The sequence below is a fragment of the Ascaphus truei genome, chromosome 12 (assembly GCF_040206685.1).
Source record: "Ascaphus truei isolate aAscTru1 chromosome 12, aAscTru1.hap1, whole genome shotgun sequence".
Lineage (NCBI taxonomy): Eukaryota > Metazoa > Chordata > Amphibia > Anura > Ascaphidae > Ascaphus > Ascaphus truei.
In genome coordinates, this window is record NC_134494.1 from 50,600,292 (window position 1) to 50,620,765 (window position 20,474).

Below are 20,474 nucleotides of genomic sequence, written 5' to 3' on the forward strand. Positions count from 1 at the left end.
CATTATTGTATAGCAAGGACACATTTCCTGAAGTCAGTAGCCACACAATGGGCTATAGACCAAGGATTGGTTTCAATTCCCCCCTCTTCCTCCCCCCACCCCCCCCAGTCTCGTAGTTGTTTTCACATTGGAAAGTTATGACATGACACGTGATTTTGTGTGCGATGCAGCACATTTACACACACACACACACACACACACACACACACACACACACACACACACACACACACACACACACACACACACACACACACACACACACACACACACACACACACACACACACACACACACACACTGTGCAGATAAAGGCAGAGAGGCTGCGGCAGTTCTGTAATAGATGCGTTTTGCAGGTTCAAAAATGGTATTGATGTATTTTATAAACACACAGCTGTGCTGGGGAAGCTTGATGTGTATAATGTCTACAGGAAAATGTTCAGATATCCCCCCTCCCCCCCGCCAGTGCATATTAACCCTTTGAGTGCTGGATCACTGATGACAGAACAGAAGAGTAGTCCTGCCCTACAAAAATGATTAGATTATGACATAGCTACTACGACATGGGGACCCCTGCAGTGTCTGACCTCTTATTGCACCAACAAAAATGCCTATTGTCGAGTGAAATCTGAGTATTTATAAATGTACGGTTAATTGAAAAAGAAATGTACAGACCACACCTTTTTTGAATGTTTTTTTTCTACATAGGTATTCTGCTTTTCAGTGTTTTTTATTTAATTATTTTGAAATCCGTTTTATTTTTTTAAAATATTTTGGTTTCGTTGTTTTCATTTGATTGAATAATCTGTGTTTATCTGTGTTAACAGTTGAGAACCATTGAGCCACATTTAGTGGTATAGATACCCCCCTCCTCTAGCTCTCTTCCCCCCTCCTCCAGCCCTCTGACTCTCCAACTCCTCCATGCCTACATGTGGGACAGGGTGGTAATAGAGGCAGGCGGGGGAGATGACGGCACGCGGCAGGGGGCCGCCAGAGTTAAGCAGAGGAGCAGCAGGCACAGGAGTTAGGAGTTGCACGGAAACAGAGCAAGATGGCCGGGGAGGAGCGCACTGTAGCCGCATGACACCGGCAGTAAGAAAGACTTCCGGGTCGGACCGCTGGGGCGCTCTCCTCCCCGGCCGTCCCGCTGGGGCGCTCTCCTCCCCGCCCGTCCCGCTGGGGCGCTCTCCTCCCCGCCCGTCCCGCTGGGGCGCGCTCCTCCCCGGCCGTCCCGCTGGGGCGCGCTCCTCCCCGCCCGTCCCGCTGGGGCGCTCTCCTCCCCGGCCGTCCCGCTGGGGCGCGCTCCTCCCCGCCCGTCCCGCTGGGGCGCTCTCCTCCCCGGCCGTCCCGCTGGGGCGCGCTCCTCCCCGGCCGTCCCGCTGGGGCGCGCTCCTCCCCGGCCGTCCCGCTGGGGCGCTCTCCTCCCCGGCCGCCCTGCTGGGGCGCTCTCCTCCCCGGCCGTCCCGCTGGGGCGCTCTCCTCCCCGGCCGTCCCGCTGGGGCGCTCTCCTCCCCGGCCGTCCCGCTGGGGCGCTCTCCTCCCCGGCCGTCCCGCTGGGGCGCTCTCCTCCCCGGCCGTCCCGCTGGGGCGCTCTCCTCCCCGGCCGTCCCGCTGGGGCGCTCTCCTCCCCGCCCGTCCCGCTGGGGCGCTCTCCTCCCCGCCCGTCCTGCTGGGGCGCTCTCCTCCCCGGCCGCCCTGCTGGGGCGCTCTCCTCCCCGGCCGCCCTGCTGGGGCGCGCTCCTCCCCGGCCGTCCCGCTGGGGCGCTCTCCTCCCCGGCCGTCCCGCTGGGGCGCTCTCCTCCCCGGCCGTCCCGCTGGGGCGCTCTCCTCCCCGGCCGTCCCGCTGGGGCGCTCTCCTCCCCGGCCGCCCTGCTGGGGCGCGCTCCTCCCCGGCCGTCCCGCTGGGGCGCTCTCCTCCCCGGCCGTCCCGCTGGGGCGCTCTCCTCCCCGGCCGTCCCGCTGGGGCGCTCTCCTCCCCGGCCGTCCCGCTGGGGCGCTCTCCTCCCCGGCCGTCCCGCTGGGGCGCTCTCCTCCCCGGCCGTCCCGCTGGGGCGCTCTCCTCCCCGGCCGTCCCGCTGGGGCGCGCTCCTCCCCGGCCGTCCCGCTGGGGCGCTCTCCTCCCCGGCCGTCCCGCTGGGGCGCTCTCCTCCCCGGCCGCCCCGCTGGGGCGCGCTCCTCCCCGGCCGTCCCGCTGGGGCGCTCTCCTCCCCGGCCGTCCCGCTGGGGCGCTCTCCTCCCCGGCCGTCCCGCTGGGGCGCGCTCCTCCCCGGCCGTCCCGCTGGGGCGCTCTCCTCCCCGGCCGTCCCGCTGGGGCGCTCTCCTCCCCGGCCGCCCTGCTGGGGCGCTCTCCTCCCCGGCCGTCCCGCTGGGGCGCTCTCCTCCCCGGCCGTCCCGCTGGGGCGCTCTCCTCCCCGGCCGTCCCGCTGGGGCGCTCTCCTCCCCGGCCGTCCCGCTGGGGCGCTCTCCTCCCCGGCCGCCCTGCTGGGGCGCGCTCCTCCCCGGCCGTCCCGCTGGGGCGCGCTCCTCCCCGGCCGTCCCGCTGGGGCGCTCTCCTCCCCGGCCGCCCTGCTGGGGCGCGCTCCTCCCCGGCCGTCCCGCTGGGGCGCTCTCCTCCCCGGCCGTCCCGCTGGGGCGCTCTCCTCCCCGGCAGTCCTGCTCTGCCTATGTGTAACTCCTAACTCCTCTGCCTGCTGCTCCTCTGCTTCACTCTGGCGGCCCGTCACCACCACGTACCATCATCTCCCCCGCCTGCCTCTATCTGGGGGAGAAGAGAGAGAGATGAGCCACCTACATGGGGGAGAGCGGGCCCCCAAGAGTACAGGCTATAGCTGCGCCCCTGGTCACATTTGAGTTTATCCGTACATTATATTTTTTAGTTCCCATACTCCCCTTGCGTCTCTTATTTGTTGCCTGGCTGCAGCAGTAGGTTGGACGCAACAGGAAATGATGCTTCATTTTCATTTTTTAAGCAGTTTTAACCGTAATTGCAAAATGATTATTTGGTGATGTTTTTTTTGATAAATCCTAAAACCGGATTCCCTGTTTAGACATAATGCAAATTTTAACCCCCCCTAACCGCTATTTTCTTGTGAGCGTGCGTAAGATGGGTACTTATTTTAAAGTGTTCTCAAGCAATTATTGTTACTTTGTTAAATCTGTGAAATATAGCAATTTAAGAATGTATAATCTCCCCCCTCCCCCGAAATGTTTTGACTTGTAACTCTGTTACGAACAGGCTCTCTGGGAAATAACACCCGAGTCACCCCAAAGGTGTCAGTGAAGGGCATCGAAAGGGTAATGTTGCAGCCGTTCTATTGCATTCTGAAACTCACCAGCCCTCTCATCCCCTGTACCCAATGTTTGAACTTACCCTGCCTATAGATTGTAAGCTCCTTGAGGCAGGAACTCTTCTAACGACACATTGCAGGCCTATCCTACCTCTTCTAATGACACATTGCAGGCCTATCCTACCTCTTCTAACACAACACATTGCAGGCCTATCCTACCTCTCCTAACACAGCACATTGCAGGCCTATCCTACCTCTCCTAACACAGCACATTGCAGGCCTATCCTACCTCTCCTAACACAGCACATTGCAGGCCTATCCTACCTCTCTAACACAGCACATTGCAGGCCTATCCTACCTCTCTTAACACAGCACATTGCAGGCCTATCCTACCTCTTCTAACACAGCACATTGCAGGCTTATCCTACCTCTTCTAACACAACACATTGCAGGCCTATCCTACCTCTTCAAACACAATCTTAATTCTGTCTGTAAATGTTACAGTACTTATGCCCATAATCATCTCTCTGACAGTCTATTAAATGTCGCAAACTGAATGTATAACCTTTGTTCATTTAATGCAACCATGTACTGTATTATTGTAATTCTGATTTTTTTCCCCGTCTGTCTCGTGTAACAAAGTAATTGTATTTATTTGTACTTGTTCTCAAACTGACTAAAGTACTGCAATGCCCCCTTAAGTTGACGTAAAAATAAATGATGATGATGATGATGTAGGAGTTACAAGGTATCACATTGATTATGGTGCTGCTATTTTGTGCCTCATAATTTTTTTGTAACTGTGTTTGTGATTAAACAAATAGAGCTCAACCCCGTTATAGAGCGATGTGCTACAAAGCAGATCCACTTATAACACGGTCTGAGCGTGGCTCCCGATTAAAAAACATCCAAGGTTTTACATTTTTTTTTTATACCATTCAATGCTTTATTGCTAAGGAACACACACACAAACACACACGGAGACGGACATGCACGCGTGCACCCTCCCTCCTCTCATGACCCTCCTCTGCGCTCGAAAGTCAAAATGAATTGTCCCCCCAAGATCCAAGCTTGGGAGAGTGTACATAAGCACCGTGCACTTGGACGCAGCCTGATAAAGCAGGGAGAGGAGAGATTTGCAAATGCCGGGTAAGTCCTCGCGGGACCCCTGATTCTGGCAGCCATTTCGCGATCCCGGTTACAACGCGGTCTCATTATGTGGACCCCGAGCACCACGTTGTTCACGTTGTAACGGTGTTCAGCTGTACATACTATTTATCTTGCACCATGAATTGGTATACTGCATTGTGTCTTCAATAAATAATTGCTCTGGAAAACAGACCCCTATGGCGCCTGGATTATTTTAAGATGAAAATCTTTGTTTGGAGCTGGACCTTTTCCGGTGTGGATATTTCTGAATCCACTCCAGTCCTAGTGATATCTTTAAACCTCAAAAATAGGAGAGAAAAAGACAGGCCACACTAGTGCATTACCTATGCAATAGAATAGTATCCACTTATGATCAGTAATTGCTTAGCAGAGGGTACAATGAACAATGTAATAATCCATATGATACAATAAAAGATTGCTACAACAATCTAAAACATAAAAGGTGTACAGATGTACACTATGGACGATAATCCTCTTTCCTCCACCGAGTAAAAATTGGAATCGTACTCACGGAAGATTCCTAGGATAGGCGCCTTATTATGTGGAATGTAGAATGATGTCTTGATTTAGACAAGAAATGTTGTTGCATCGCTGTTCTGCTTCTTGTTCCTCGCCCATGAAATAGACTTGAAAGAACTTGTGCTATCACGTTGCCATGGCAAAGTCACGCCGGGTTGCCATGGTGACGTGTCGCTGGAAAGTAAGGTAAATAAAGTTACATAGGCCTTTAATTTAAATGCCTTCGGGGAAGCGCAGGGCTTCTGTTACCGCCGCGCCCCCCCAGAAAATCTCGAGCCCCCCCCTAGTTTGCGCACTCTTCCTTTAGAGCATGGCAGTGAGGACAAATTTGGTTCATTTGTCCAAGGTCAAACAGCTGATGGTTTTCATATTCTTTTGCTGGGTTATATCGAAGTGCTTCTTCTTCAATTGCAGTCCAGCAAACTACTCTTCTTAACCTTTCATTAGTTACTCGTAATTGTGCCTCTTCAGGATTGTCAACGGCTCTAGAGGTTGCTCGCCTAATTCTTTTATTGTTCCGATGTCATTGTGTCTCTTTAATACTCTCAAGCAGCTCTAGAGTCTTCATGTCTTTGTCTACCATTGTTTCGGTGTAATAGTTTACCAACCTAGCTGCATTGTGGCTCTTTTCCTCATAATTTCATTGCTGAGTCAATTGCTCTGATCTCGACAAACTGTGGGCAAGTCAAGTTCAATGAGATTCCATTCTCTGATGTGATGGGAACATGTCAAATCTCCAAAACATGAAAGACCTGGAGTGCCTGCAATTCTAATTGTATGCCAATTTTTGTTTGAAGTTAATGTACCTACGCAATATAACAGCATCAGTGGAGTGCCACTATAATTTGTGTGTTTGTGTGTATGCACGCACGTGTGTGTATCTATATACACACACACACACACACGCTACAGTCTTGCCGAATTTGTTTACAATCAGTGCACTTTTGAAAGGTTCAGTCTATCATTTCGATTCAAAATGGCATCCAAATGTATGAAAACATAGATAAAAAATCTGCTCCTGGATCTCGGGAACCATCATGCAAAATGTGGTTACGATATATTAAGTGGTTTCAAAATGTATAGCAAACAGACAAACAACTTTCCAAAATATATAGTATAAATGCAGAATTGTTTCCCATTTTCAGGGCTACGAGTTAATCATTCTTCAAGTGAAATAGGGTGAAGATCTATGCAAGTAACTGTAAAATATATGCTTTATTTTTAGAGACTGGCAAAGTTTTTACCTGGGGTAGAGCAAACTACTGTCAACTTGGCATTGTCCAAGACGAGAAAGATGAGGAGATGAAACATCTGCAGGATAACTACGCTGATGGAAGAGCCAAGCAACCTTATTGTATTCCAGGCTTAACTGGTGCATCCCAGGTAAGGTCTCCGTAGTATTTTGAAAGATTCATGAATAAGACATTTGTGCAAACCATGTCTAAGGCAAATCCGTATAGTATGCCAACCACATTGGAACATTGTTTCAATGTGAACACATAAAAAGTGGATTAAAATATCCCATCTATTATATACAGTTTGCAGAGCTACACTAGACTTTGAAGGACATATTGATTTGCTTGAAAAGATCACTGTCTTTATGATTTAATAGTAGATTCTCATATGATTTCAGTACTTTCATTTGTTTTATAGAATGACGAGAACTAGAACGTTCATAAAGTGCAAGTCTATAATTCAGAATATACTAAGGGGGATATGTATTGAAGCAGACATGGAGCCAATGGGACGCAAATTGCATCTCCGTTCACCTGTGTACTGTATGTTTGTGCAAAGTGCGTTCGCTTGCAATTTAGAGAGACGCAATAGGAGGAGTTGGGGAGGAGATACATGATGCACAGATTATGAGATACATCAAAGTTTGTGTCTGTGTGCAATTTGGTTTATCTTGTGTCAAGTCCCAAAAATCTGCTTCTCTAGTGTCGTAAACTTCTCTAGTGAACAATTTGCATTACAACTCTTTCTTACATTTAACAGAAACAGAAACTGGAGGTTGGCAGGTGTCAATCATGTTTTGACCAAATGACCCCTTTGTTACACAGACTTAGGTTCTAAATGTAAAAAAGTCACTAGTATATTTTAGCCCAAATTGGTGGAAGTGCAGAATCTGTTCTTTGTTTTTCACAAACAGAAAATGGTGCAGTGTGTCATAACAAACACTGATGCACACGTTCTGTAAATTTGCATTTAAAATTATAATCTACATGGGTTTCACATGATATTGTGGGACCATTCACTGAAGTCATGGGACTGCCCCACACACGCCCAAGTCCTAATTAACGTCCTCTGCCGTCACTATTGCTTTTCCTTTTTGCCCCTTTCAACTCTATTCATTGTTCAGATTTATGGAGCCTTTCACAACAACGTATCCACATCATTTCCATCTATGACTCAGTTCATTGGCTCTGTTTTTTTTTCTGCCTCAAACATTGATATTTGTGTTTTTACTTATTAGCTATTACTGTGTCATTTTCCATTCGACACATTACTCCACGTGAGATCTCACTACTGTTGTTCTGTCCAATATATATATATATATATATATATATATATGAAATTTACTTACAGAAGTGATTCTCAACACAGGGTTTGCAAATCACTCAGGGTTAGAAGGGTTAGCCCCAAAAATATGTAATGGCAGATCCCAGGCAGTCAGTGGGTTCCTGAGCCTGTGCGGGCCCTGGGCACTGGTAATGCCACACACTGCCTGCAGGTGTTATACCGGTCAATTCAAGCAGGGGCTAACAAAGGTGCTGCTCACAATGCTTTGAATTCACGGGGCAAGGCATTGTGGGTCGTGACTTTGGACGTTTACACTGTAATTGACTGCTATAACACCTATGCTTTCTGCACACACAGAGGGGCAGTTTGGGGGCCTTGTTAAGCATGTGTTCCCCCTACGAGCTTAGGACACTACACTGCCTGGGATCGGGCACACAGTTTTCTTACCATCAGTCTGATGAGTAGCAATAAGATTTCTTAATTAGGGGTTTACAGAGAATATTTTCCGGCAGGGAGTGCACAGTGTAAAAAAGTCTGGGGACTACTAACTTATAGCATCCTGATCACCTGCAGGTTAGTCCCTTCCTGTTTGGTATACTGTTGCTTCTCTCCAATTTTAAACATCTTCGGCACATATATTGTAGTATCCACATTTCCCTGTCTGTCCTCATTACACTTTCTCTATTGTTTACTACTTATCCCACAGTATTTTACCACTCACCATTCACACAACTCCACGCAGTGTAAGCATGTTTCTATCCTGTCCCCATACATTCCATTTACAGTGACAATTACTGCAGATAATTTGCTAAGAGAAGTTTGTTACTATCTTAGTTATGTTTTTTTTCTCAAGGTATTTAGTTCAGGGGGGTTCAGCTCCCCCCCCCCAACAGGTCAGGTTTCAGGATATCCCTGCTTCAGCACCGGTGGCTCAATCAGTCTGTGCTTGAGCACAGGAGGCTCAGTCTGAGCCTCTGATTGAGCCACCTGTGCTGAAGCTGAAATATCCTGATAACCTGCTGGGTGGGCTTGAGGACGGGAGTTGAGAACCCCCTGCCTTAGTTGATCCCTTCAGATATGATTATCATTATTAACTTCATGGTCTTGTAAAGATCATATGATAATCTGTGTTGTATCATTTTAATCCAGCGTGTTTCTGGATGGTGCCAACAGTCATAAGTATAAAAAAACATTTGATTGGCAAAGGCCAAACGTCTTCTTTGGTTATAAAGTGTTTCCCTTCTCACATTTTATTTGACTCTTTTCTAATCCATTTCCCTTATTTCCATAGAAGAAACTGTGTAACACTGTAGCGGTTCTCAAAAGCAATCTACAAAGCATCTGGGCTGGATCACAATGAAAACGCAATTTAGAGCAATTAAATAAGAAATGATTTGCAGCAGTACAGCTCATGACCCTCGCTGTCCTTATGAAATTAATGGTTTTATGCTCAGATAGAGGAAAAACTCTTATTGTTTGGTCCGGCTTCATTAGCACGCTGCACGCTCTGCTTCACTGGCCTTCAACTCTTTCACTTGTCCATGAAATTGAATAGGTCTCCTCCTCCATTGGTGCATGTATGTGTATATATATATATATATATATATATATATATATATATATGTATGTATGTATGTATGTATGTATATGTATATGTATAGAAACACAGAAAAAAACAGGCACACTCATAGCATAAAAAGGTATAACAATATTTATGGAGCAAAGGATATAAAAATGCACACTCACAAACATAGCTTAATAAAAAGCAATTTTGAGTATAACTCAGCCAGCCAGACGCAGGAACCCGGTAACGGATAACTTCAGTGTCCGGTGCAGATACACTGCAGCAGCCTCTGTGGACGCCTCCGCAGCCCAGAGTCTTTTTTTTGTGATTTTTCTGTGTTTCTATAGATATCTTCAAGGAAGTGGTGTTCCCTTCATTCGGGCTGCAGAGACTCTTTTGGATAGCAAATTGGAGCATTTTTTAGGATTTGTATATTTTTTATTTATATCTTTTTTTGGACTTTTCATCTGATATTTTTACTTTTATTTTTGTGTATTGTGCATGTATTATTATCTTTCCCCATTTTGTACAGTATAGGTTTTTTTCATCATCTTTATGTGGTCATTCATTTAGTGGTTTAGGTTGGCGCCGTTTTTTTCTTTCTGTTGTGCTATATATGTATATATATATATATATAAAATACTGAGTTAAGTTATGGTGAGTAAAAAAAAGTGGCAAAAACCCTCCACAGGAAAGCAAATATGCAAATACAACTGTATGCTCATCTGCATGTCTTAGGCAGGTCTGCAACCCCGCCTTTCCCCATTATCACCCAGCATACAGCACTTCCACTGCAGCAAGGGATTCATGTCATTTCCCAGAATTCCTTGCTGCAGTGGAAGTGCTGTATGCTGGGTGATAATGGGGAAAGGCGGGGTTGCAGACCTGCCTAAGACATGCAGATGAGCATACAGTTGTATTTGCATATTTGCTTTCCTGTGGAGCGTTTTTGTCACTTTTTTTACTCACCATAACTTAACTCAGTATTATGGTATAGCCTATCCCATAGCCTCTTTGCATACCCAGTTAAAATCAACCCCACACTGATGAGACCCATTAAGGTCGAAACAGCTGTCTGTGGGTGGTTTTCTGGGTATGCACCTTAACCCTGGCTGTGCTCAAAGCTGTGACCATGCAGCAAGCTTAAGCCTATAGGGAACCATGTTAAAAATGGTTTTTGAGGCAAAAAGTGACACTGTGTGCGCATTTGCATGTCATTTCCCAGAATCCCTTGCTGCAGTGGAAGTGCTGTATGCTGGGTGATAATGGGGAAAGGCGGGGTTGCAGACCTGCCTAAGACATGCAGATGAGCATACAGTTGTATTTGCATATATATATATATATATATATATATATATATATATACTCACCCATCGGAATAATTCTATCATGTGGAAGGAGTAAGATGTATTTAGCATATAAGGGGGAATTTGTCTCTCTGCTGCTGTGATAGATTAGGCCCCTCAGTTGGCGCTGTATGAGAGTGGTCACATCCATGAGCGTTTCAGTCATTTTTGGATATAATAAGGCTGTAATGAAATAATTTGTTTTATTCCACTTTCATTAAATAAATGACATTTAAAGTTAATGGTAAATAGTGTTTAAGGTCCATACTGACCAAGTAACCTGGATTCTTGGGTAAATTTGGGAGACTGGTCACATTTTCCATGGCATATACATTTTTTCGTTATATAGCATACGTTTTTGTTGTTGCTTTAATCGGGATACTAAATACATGTTAGAAATGTCCCTGGTGCTAGATACTTGTAAGGTGTAAAGCGACATGAAACATTTCATTGAATCAATGTAGATTCGTTAAAGGTTGTAATACTTTTTTATGGACCAATCTCAGAGTTTTTCATAGGTAACATTTATAGAATGATAGAATTTTTCTTTAAATGTACTGTGATAAAAAAAATATATACTGTATGGTTTTGAAAGCTCAGTACACTATACTGTAAGGTAGTATATGAAGGTCCCTTTAAAAAAAAAAAAGTTTTGCAGCCTGCAACTAATATACATTTTTCTAGGACCAATACAGCTGCGACAACGTTGAATCAATGCGATACATATTCCTAGATGGTTTTGTTCATGAGCTTTTGAGCTTACATTGTTCTTTCTTTCATAAGATATTTGGATGGACACAGTGGCGGATTTCAAAATCCGCCGCCCTTTGGCGCTTGCCTGTGTCGGCCGCCCCCTTGCTGCACTGAATTACCATACATATAAACATCTATTTTATATATTGTGTTTGGTTTGTTTCCTCTGCATTGTGGATTCTGCAATATCAAAATAAATAGCATAATTTAAACTCCAGGACTAGGTGGCTACGTAATTCCCCTGTATTATTAACCCATTCTTTCATTCATACTATGTCTGTTATACCCCATAGTAAGTTGGACAGTTATCAAGAAGTTTACCTTCTCCCAATGGGTAAACACCATACAAAGGATGCATGCTTAGGGCCTCCTTTACTAAACAATGCTAGTGTTACAGGTGCCGTCTGTTTTGTGAATGAGGACGTAAAAATATTGTTTATCTGTGGATTGTACAATATTCTGCTTGTAAGGATAACGTTTCCACAGCAGTGCTAAGCCATGAGGCCTCTTATGGTGCATTCCACCACTAAATATGGCCAGGAGTGCCCTAAACAGAGGCTTTAAACATGGACATTGTCGTGTATCTTGATGAATGATTTTCTTCTGATACCTCTGCCCAGACCAAAGAAATTGTGCAGGTCTTTGGGAAACAGGCCACAAGTTTACTATACATTCACTTATGCATTAAAGCTCATATTACCATCATATTATGAACATCATTAACTAATTTCCGTTTCTTAGTTAAAACAGCAGAACATGTGTTTTTTAGTAGGTGGGAAGCAGGGGGTCTCCAGAGCAGAACCCTATTAATTTATGCCCCAGAGAACCCCTGCTCCCCCCGAGATACTTACCTCTGTAGTGGGCCCTGATAGCAGCTCTGACGGTTTAAAGGTCCCGCTCATGCGGGCAAATAGGAAGCCCCAAGGAATGACATCACGGCATTCTATTGGCCTGGAGCTGCTACCGCACCTCCTACACTTGTGTATCTCGGGAAGCAGGCGATCCCCTAAACTGAAATTAACACATTCAGTTCTGGAGACCCCCGGCTTCAAATTTATAACACTAAAAAAAAAAACAGGATTGCTGCTTTAAAAAAAGTTCTTGTTTATAAACAAGGTAAACCCTCACAAACCGCTTTTTCTACATTACAACTCTAAAATTATATCTTCTACATTATAACCCTAGATAAAACCATCTTCCAAAACATAATCCAGAATTAAGAATTTATATGCATATAATACTTGACAACTCTGTGTGTTTACGAGTACTGTACACTTGTAGTTTGTCCCTACAGTATGTGGAAATCTAATATATATATAAACGGAAGATCCAAGGCCACTACGGATTGTTAAGGGATTTATTATGTCACAAATAGCACAACGTTTCGACCTGCTCAGAGGTCTTTGTCAAGTGACTGCCAGTCACTCTTCTCCCCTAGACTTCTGAGCAGGTCGAAACGTTGTGCTATTTTTGACATGATAAATCCCTTAAAATCCGTAGTGCCTTGGATCTTCCATTCATATATATATATACTTAGGATTTCGTTAGACAGGTTTTCCCTGACCCCAGGAGCTCTGGTACTAAATTGCAAGTATTTTGCTTATTTTCATATACTTATGAGATGTGCAGCACTATAACCTTTTTGTATGAAATCTAATATAAAACACGATTGCTGTATATCCTTTTAACCTTCATTACTGCATTAAACCCTGTATCACTAAAATAAATCTCTTTCTCCCCCACCCCCCAAGTGCTTTAAAAATGCTGCATATTTAGTAGTGCACATCACATGACCATGTCAAAAGCTTTCTCACTAATATACTGTATCGAGTGGCATGTATTACTTCCTACCTTAAAGGCAATCACATCCTAGTAATAGCATTAAAAAACAAAACGGGTGGAATTATTGACTGTAGAGAAAGATTGCTGTGATTGAGATACAGATTGGATCTTTTTACTGGTACTTAATGTTTACATTTCACACTGTGACCTCTTGGCACTGGAAATCTAGATTTACCAACATCATTCACTAATGTGTTTTGCATTACTGATAGTGCCATGTATTTCAGACCCACCGGATTTGCCGAGTGGAACACTAAACGCTCCATTCTATCATGTTATGTTCTTTCCATGAAACCGCATGCATGAAGTGCAACACATCTACAGAAACATCAATGAATGTGGTTCCTGTAGATTTATTATTTATTGCATATTTAGCTGTCACTTGAAAAACACTATTTCCTAGCTTGTCTTTTGGTCTAAACGGCTGCATAGCCAACTCTCAAAAGGAGCTGTGAGCGTGGTGCAGGATGCAGGCAAATCTTTTCAAAGAGGCAGCAAATTAAAATGACGTACTATGTTCTGCTTTTATCACACACTTGATGAAATCGCAAACATTTGTCTTAGATGTGAATCTTCATTATAACTCATTCACATTCATTCACATGGGCTAAGGGAGTGGCACAGTGAGTAAAGGCGTGGACTCAGGCGTGACTTTGAGACAGAGGAGCCTGGTTCAATCCTGGTCTCAGCTCCTTGCAACCTTTATCTCCCAGTGCCTCAAGCTCTATGTGGGCATTGCGCCTCAAATGCAATGTACCGCACTACATACACTGCCAGCGCTATATACGAAAATATATTAGATGTCCCCCCCTGCTTGCTTCCCCCCCCCTTACCTTGGCTCCGGCATCAAATGACGACGTGGGGTCATGTGACGGCACGTTGCCATGGTAATGTGATGTCATTTGATGCCATGTTGCCATGACGACGCATCACTGGAAGCCAAGGTAAGGGAAATGCCGAGGCCTCGCACGGTCCCCCGGCATTTAATTTAAATGCCTTGGGGAAGAACGCGGGACCTCTGTAACCGCCGCGCCCCCCTCCCCTCACCACTGACTTAGACAATGATACCGCCAAGAGCAAAAAAACCCACGACAAACACACACAGGACAAAATGGTAGATTGAAATAATAAAGAACAAAACTGTACAATATTTTAAATCATTCACTGTTTCTTACCACACTCTATTGATCAGTCACAGCTCTACCACTCATTAGTGAATAATAACTTGATAGTGTAGTAATTTGTACTTTTCAGTACAATGTGTAACATTAATGCATTCATCCTCTTTGTTAGATTATGAGAGAGAGAGAGACACGATACAGATGATACAGATGCAGCGGCCGTTATTCGTATTCCGCACAAGTTTTGCCGGGGCAGACTATAATGGCCCATCGGATTAGCACATCAGGGGTCCCTGCTGTGTGAGTCCTACCGGGGTCTGCCTGTCTGTAATAGACGCGCAGTAAGAGAGAGACTGAATCAGTCACTCTACCTGCGCGCCTCTAACAGGCGATCGCGGGGGGTTTATTTCATTTTAAACATTACAGTAATGTAGTAGTTGTGGTATAGACCAGCGGTGCTCACACAATCACATGTGGCTCTGAGAAAAAGTCTATTTTTCTTTTAATTTCACATGAAATTTCTTAGGGTCCTGGATGTTATATGGATGTCCAATATACAATATGTGTAGTATAGCAAAAGAAAGGGTCTGTGTCTAGTGGTGTCCACTTGACCACCCACAAAGAACAACACAGGAATATATTCCCAATCAAGTGTAGCAATATACAGTTCATATAATGATAAGGCAATGCTGACAATTAAGTCTATTACCTGTCAATTTGTTTCAGCAATCCAAGACATCCAGGGCGTGCGGCCTGTAGATAAGGAGATCCAGAATCTTTAGAGAAACCCACACCAAACACATACAGTACAGTAATGGGCAAAATAACTATTATCCAGATGTGGATAATAGATTATTTTCCCATTATTAAACACAACATTAGCCATGCAGCATAAATAAAGTAAATAAAAACCGTTCTACTTACCCCAGGCAATGTGAAGGGCGTCCTCGTCTGCTTACTGCAGGTCCATGTCCTCCGTTGCCAGAAAAAAACATAGCAAAATACATTCTAATGGCCCCTACCTAGCCCCTTAATCACCTTAGCGGTTAATAACCACTATCGTAATTAAGGGGTTAACCCACACTGCCCCGCTACCCACCCGGGAGGCCTAACCACTCACCCCGGACCCACTATACCCACCCTGTACCCATTGATTGTTATAGTAGTACATCATACCCATATAATATGGGCATGCTAAGCTACTGTACTATAGCAGTCAATGGTCACTCTAATAACAAATAATAACAAAGCCTGACTATCCAAAATACACAATAATTAAACCTACAGTATACAACAAGCAAATATAAACAATAAACATACATAGAAAATATAACAGTCAATAGAAGAAATGCATTTGCCAAAAAATACCACTGTATTCATCTGTACCCTAAACAGGTACAGATTAATACATTTGCAGTCAATGGGCAATGAAAAACATAAAAATAGAAAAATCCAATCCAAAAACCTATAAAAATAAAAGTACATACATTCAATATTGATCTTACTTTAGAAGCGTTGGCCCTCCGAATCCCGGGGAATCAGCGAGCTCTCCTCCGGTGACGTCACAGAACACAATCCAACGCCATCCAGTGTGAAAATCCGGACCAGGTAACAAAATTCTTCTTTCTTTCATGTTGTATCAGCTTCTTCTTTCTTCATCTGTGACCATTTCTTTCTTTTCTTTATCTTCTTTCTTCATCTGTCAATCCAACCCCATGTTAAATCCACGCTGTTGACTCGCCAGCTTCTTGAGCTGAAATGAGCCGTCACGGCCTTAAATCTAGCCTGTGACGTCACATTTGATTGGCAAATGGTTCTCACGCCTGTGATTGGCTGTGGGAATCATGTGCCTTTTTTTGGGGGGGAGGGAAGTGACGTCATGTAAAGGAAGTGAAGCCAGCCAATCAGAATGGCTGTACTTCCTTTCCCTTTAACATGATGTCACATTGGTCTACAACAGCCAATCAGATTGGGGATATAGTTCCCACAATCTGATTGGCTGAAGTACCACGTGAGGGCAGCTATTTTAGATTTAGTGATGTCATGTTAAAGGGAAAGGAAGCACAGCCATTCACACAATTCCCCCCACAAGATATATACCAAAAAACTTCCTACAACCCAATACATAAATAAAAAAACAATACATATAAACACACACACACACACACACACACACACACACACACACACACACACACACACACACACACACACACACACACACACACACACACACACACACACACACACACACACACACCATATAAAAAAAAAGACAACCCTCCCCGATCCATATAAAAATTCCCCCACTCCCCCAATACATAGAAAAATTCCCCAAAGCCCCCAATACATATAACAAGACCCCCGCTCCCCCATAACATATAAAGAGACCTCCACTCCCCCCATATATATGTAAAGACCCCCACTCCCCCCCAATACATATATAAAGACCCTCACTCTCCCCATATATATGTAAAGACCCCCACTCCCCCCCAATACATATATAAAGACCCCCCACTCTCCCCCAATACATATAAAAAAGTAGACATACCTTGGGAATGGTCGGGATCGTGGCTGCGGGGACCGGCGGAGAGTCGGGGCTCTGCCGCGACCAGCCATCAGATGCAGGCCACCTCACTCTGTGTTCCACACCGAGCTTCCAGTCAGGGCGCACCGGACGCTGAGGCGCGCTGACGTCAGAGAGGTCCGGTGCGCTGACATCAGAGGCTGGGACAGGAAAGCCTGCATCTAATGCAGAGTGGGGGCCCGATTGCTACCGGCAGCCATCATCTTTTGTTCCCCGCCCTCCCCCGAAACCAGGCCCGGGACGCAAACCCCAGCAGACACCCCCTGTTGGCGGCCCTGGCACTGGCACCTGAAGTGTGAAGCTTTACTTGGAAGGCAAACACCTATTTTTATCTCCCCATGCACCAGGCACTACAAAGCTTATTGTACTAAGCATGGCACTGTGCGAGCCCCACTACATACAAAATACATAATGATCCAATTATTATTTATTGGCCTATAATGTCAGCAACCCATGTAATAATTGATGTCTGTGCCACTCAGAGGTTAGACGCCCCAACAGCCTGTACTTTTAAAGCAGTGGATTTTCTTTTCTTGTAATAAACTCTTTATTGCGGCATTTTTTATTTTTTTTGTAGCTGTAACCGTTTTGATAAATGATCCCTCACATGTTGGGATAATCAATGAAGCTATTGTTTAAACATGGAAGTGTGACAATTATGTGACATAAAAACGAATTAGCGTCATTGTTCATGTATTCTCCTGTGTTACTAAAGCTAGATTCTGTTTGAAAGATTTCAGCATAGACTAAATAGACCAGCAGCATTTATGAAAAGGAAAACTGTATTTATTATCAGAGGTCGTGAGAAAAAAAGAATTAGAATGAATAATAATGAAACAAAAAAAACCCGAAAATGCTTTCACTGCCCGCTGCCATACACTGCTGCGTTCAACTTTGCTGCTCTTGAAACGCTTTGATCTTGACATATATTAACAAGCCATATCAAAATTCATTGAGCCAGCAAGCTACTGATCTCCAGGGAGCTGCTGTGGCTCACATTCTTCCGAGATAATCCACAGACGGTTTTCCCTGCTGCGACACTTGCTGTGATATGATACCTCTTGCCGTGATCATTTTTTTTGCTTGACATTCAGAGAGGTTAACATGAATACACTCTACACTGTAATGTGACTTTTCACTACGTGCAAAGAAGAAAGCCCGGCCACATAGAGGCAAATAATGTGGTGTGTTCTCGCCCCGTTAGTTACAAATAAAACTAGGCTATATGGCCCTAATAATACACCGCAGTGTTACTTGTGTTCACACAAATGAGTATGAACATTATTATGCACAGATGGATGTCCCTGGTATATATTATTATTGTGTATTAAGTAAAAATATGATGTACGAGCTTCTCCAAGTGGAGCCAAAGTGCGTTGCTGGTTTACAGTCTATAACACTGCCCCTCATGACTTAGTCATGAACCCACAAATACTGTAGCGTTAGGCTGCGTCCATGGTAACTGCAGCCGTGCGGAGGCGCGCTGAGGCTGAGGGAAAGCGGGTGCTTTCCCTGGCCTTAGTTCGCGCGCCATCCTGGGGCGTGTCGGGGGGGGGGGGGGGGCGTGTCGGGGGGGGGGCGTGCCAGTGACATCATGGAGCTGGTTCGCCCTCATTGGGCGAACCGCTCACGTGACCGGCCCTGCGCTCTCGTGAGCGCTCAAACTACAAATTTGTTAAGACCTATGCCTCCGCACGCCTGCGGAAGCGTGCGTGAGCCCCTGCTAAAGCCGCTCTCATTGCGGCTGCAGGGGCTCACTGACATGCGTCAGCGCGCCTCAGCACGGGTCAGCGCCTAAGCGCTGACCCTGGACTCAGCCTTAGAACACCTTTCTTCTATCTGGAGAAGGGCTAAACCTCTGTGTCCTGTTGTGATCTATATTGTTATTCCCCGAATGTTCTCATTTATTCCAGTACACGCTATGTTAGATTTGAAGTCCCGACATTAGTGGGTACAAAATACCCAGGCATTGCCTTTCCCATGGAGTATAATGGATAGATTCCCATCAAAGTATTTTTATGTGTTTGTCATAAGCGTGGTTAGTGTAGTGGTTAGTGTAGTGGTTAGTGTAGTGGTTAGTGTAGTGGTTAGTGTAGTGGTTAGTGTAGTGGTTAGTGTAGTGGTTAGAACTCTCTTCGAACCAAAGTATTCACCATCTTACCATCCTGGTTTTTCAGAGAAAGCTAAAAGTAAAATTACTATTGTGTAGGCATTAACTAATTAAAAACACTATTTGAACACGGACTCGCATCACAAATAACATCCCTATTAATTCCCATTACCTTTTCCAAGATTGTGATATTATTTGGGTTGTGCTATAAATGAAGAAGTAGGAAGGGTAGGTGTGACCAGACGTTCCAGTTTTTAATCTACTGTCCCGGTGTCCTGACAATCTGCGTAATGTCCCAGGTTTGCCGGGAGCAGAGAGAGGAGCAGGGTCAACAGCGCAATTACTCCTCTGGCCATTAGGTGACGCTGTGCTGCTCCTGCAGCTCCTATCCCTGGCTGCAGTGTACCATCACTGATAAGGTAAGTGTGTGTGGGGAGAGAAGAGAGGGCTGAGGAAGTGTGTGTGTGTGTGTGTGTGTGTGTGTGTGTGTGTGTGTGTGTGTGTGTGTGTGTGTGTGTGTGTGTGTGTGTGTGTGTGTGTGTGTGTGTGGTGAAGAGAGAGAAATAAAGCAGTAACACAGCATCAATGGGGACTCTATTAGACAAATACCATTATAATATTTATTTTTAAGTGAATAATTTTTTTATGTGTCCCGGTTTTTACTTTTGGAAATCTGGTCACCCTAAGGATGGGACAATTACTGGGACTTGATTTTTGTGTTTTGTAGTACAAATATTGATCCAGTGTAAAATGAAATATGTAATCCCAGGTGACTTAAATCCACTGGTCAAAGTGCAATTAAAATAATGTACCGTGCTTTATTGTATTTCCTGCTTCTAGTCTAGCTCACTGGTTTTCAACCTTTTTTGTGTGTGTAAGGAACCCCAGAATTCGATTGTAAAATTCTGGGGAACCCCAACCCATGCCCCAGTCTCTCTCCCCCCCTTTCGCCTCCATCTCTAGTGTGTCTCTCTCTCCTCTCACACTCCCTCTCCCCCTCACACGCCCTCTCCCTTCTATACACACACTTACACTCCCCCTAACTTAGACACGCACACACACGCTCCCCCTCTCACGTACACACACACACACACTCTCGCCCTCTCACTTACACACACACACTCTCCCCCTCTCACTTACACACACACACACTCCTCCACTCACTTACACACTTTATGGGCTGACCGTGCGTTTTTACCCTCCTTCCTCTCCCTCCTGTCAGCTAGAAGTGGACGCGACTTCCGGCACCAGCAGGAGGAGACAGGGAGAGGAAGGATAGCAGTGACCGAGTGGCTGCTGCTGTTGCTGAGCTCGGGAGCCGCCGGGTCAATGCTATGTGGGGTGCCTCCGAGCCTGGGACAGCTGGGAGAGTTGTCCCAGTTCCCCCCCCCCCCCCCCCGGTGGCCGCAGACCCACGGTTTAAAATCACTGGTCTAGCTCATCGGGTATGATTATCCTAAAAGATGAAAGTGTATGTAACAGGACCTTAACCCCTGTCTAAAAGGGGCTTCAATAGAAAGCCTGTATTGGTCTGAGGAATCCTGCAGGGAGCTGGTGAATTGCAGCTGGACACAATTAACCAGTCTCCACCTGGCTCATCAGACCGGTAGAAAAGCCTCCTGCTTGAACTGAAAATCTCTTGAGCACAGAGGGAC

The 20,474-nt window shown here is 45.4% G+C and overlaps 1 protein-coding gene across 3 annotated transcripts in view; it reads left to right on the top strand.

Moving 5' to 3' along the window:
- Positions 1-20,474, top strand: part of SERGEF (secretion regulating guanine nucleotide exchange factor) — a 310,832-nt gene that overhangs the window by 40,216 nt on the left and 250,142 nt on the right. For all 3 annotated transcript variants that reach the window (XM_075567693.1, XM_075567692.1, XM_075567695.1), the window contains exon 9: positions 6,202-6,359. In XM_075567693.1, the coding sequence (XP_075423808.1) occupies positions 6,202-6,359 (158 nt within the window). The remainder of the gene's footprint in view (positions 1-6,201; positions 6,360-20,474) is intronic.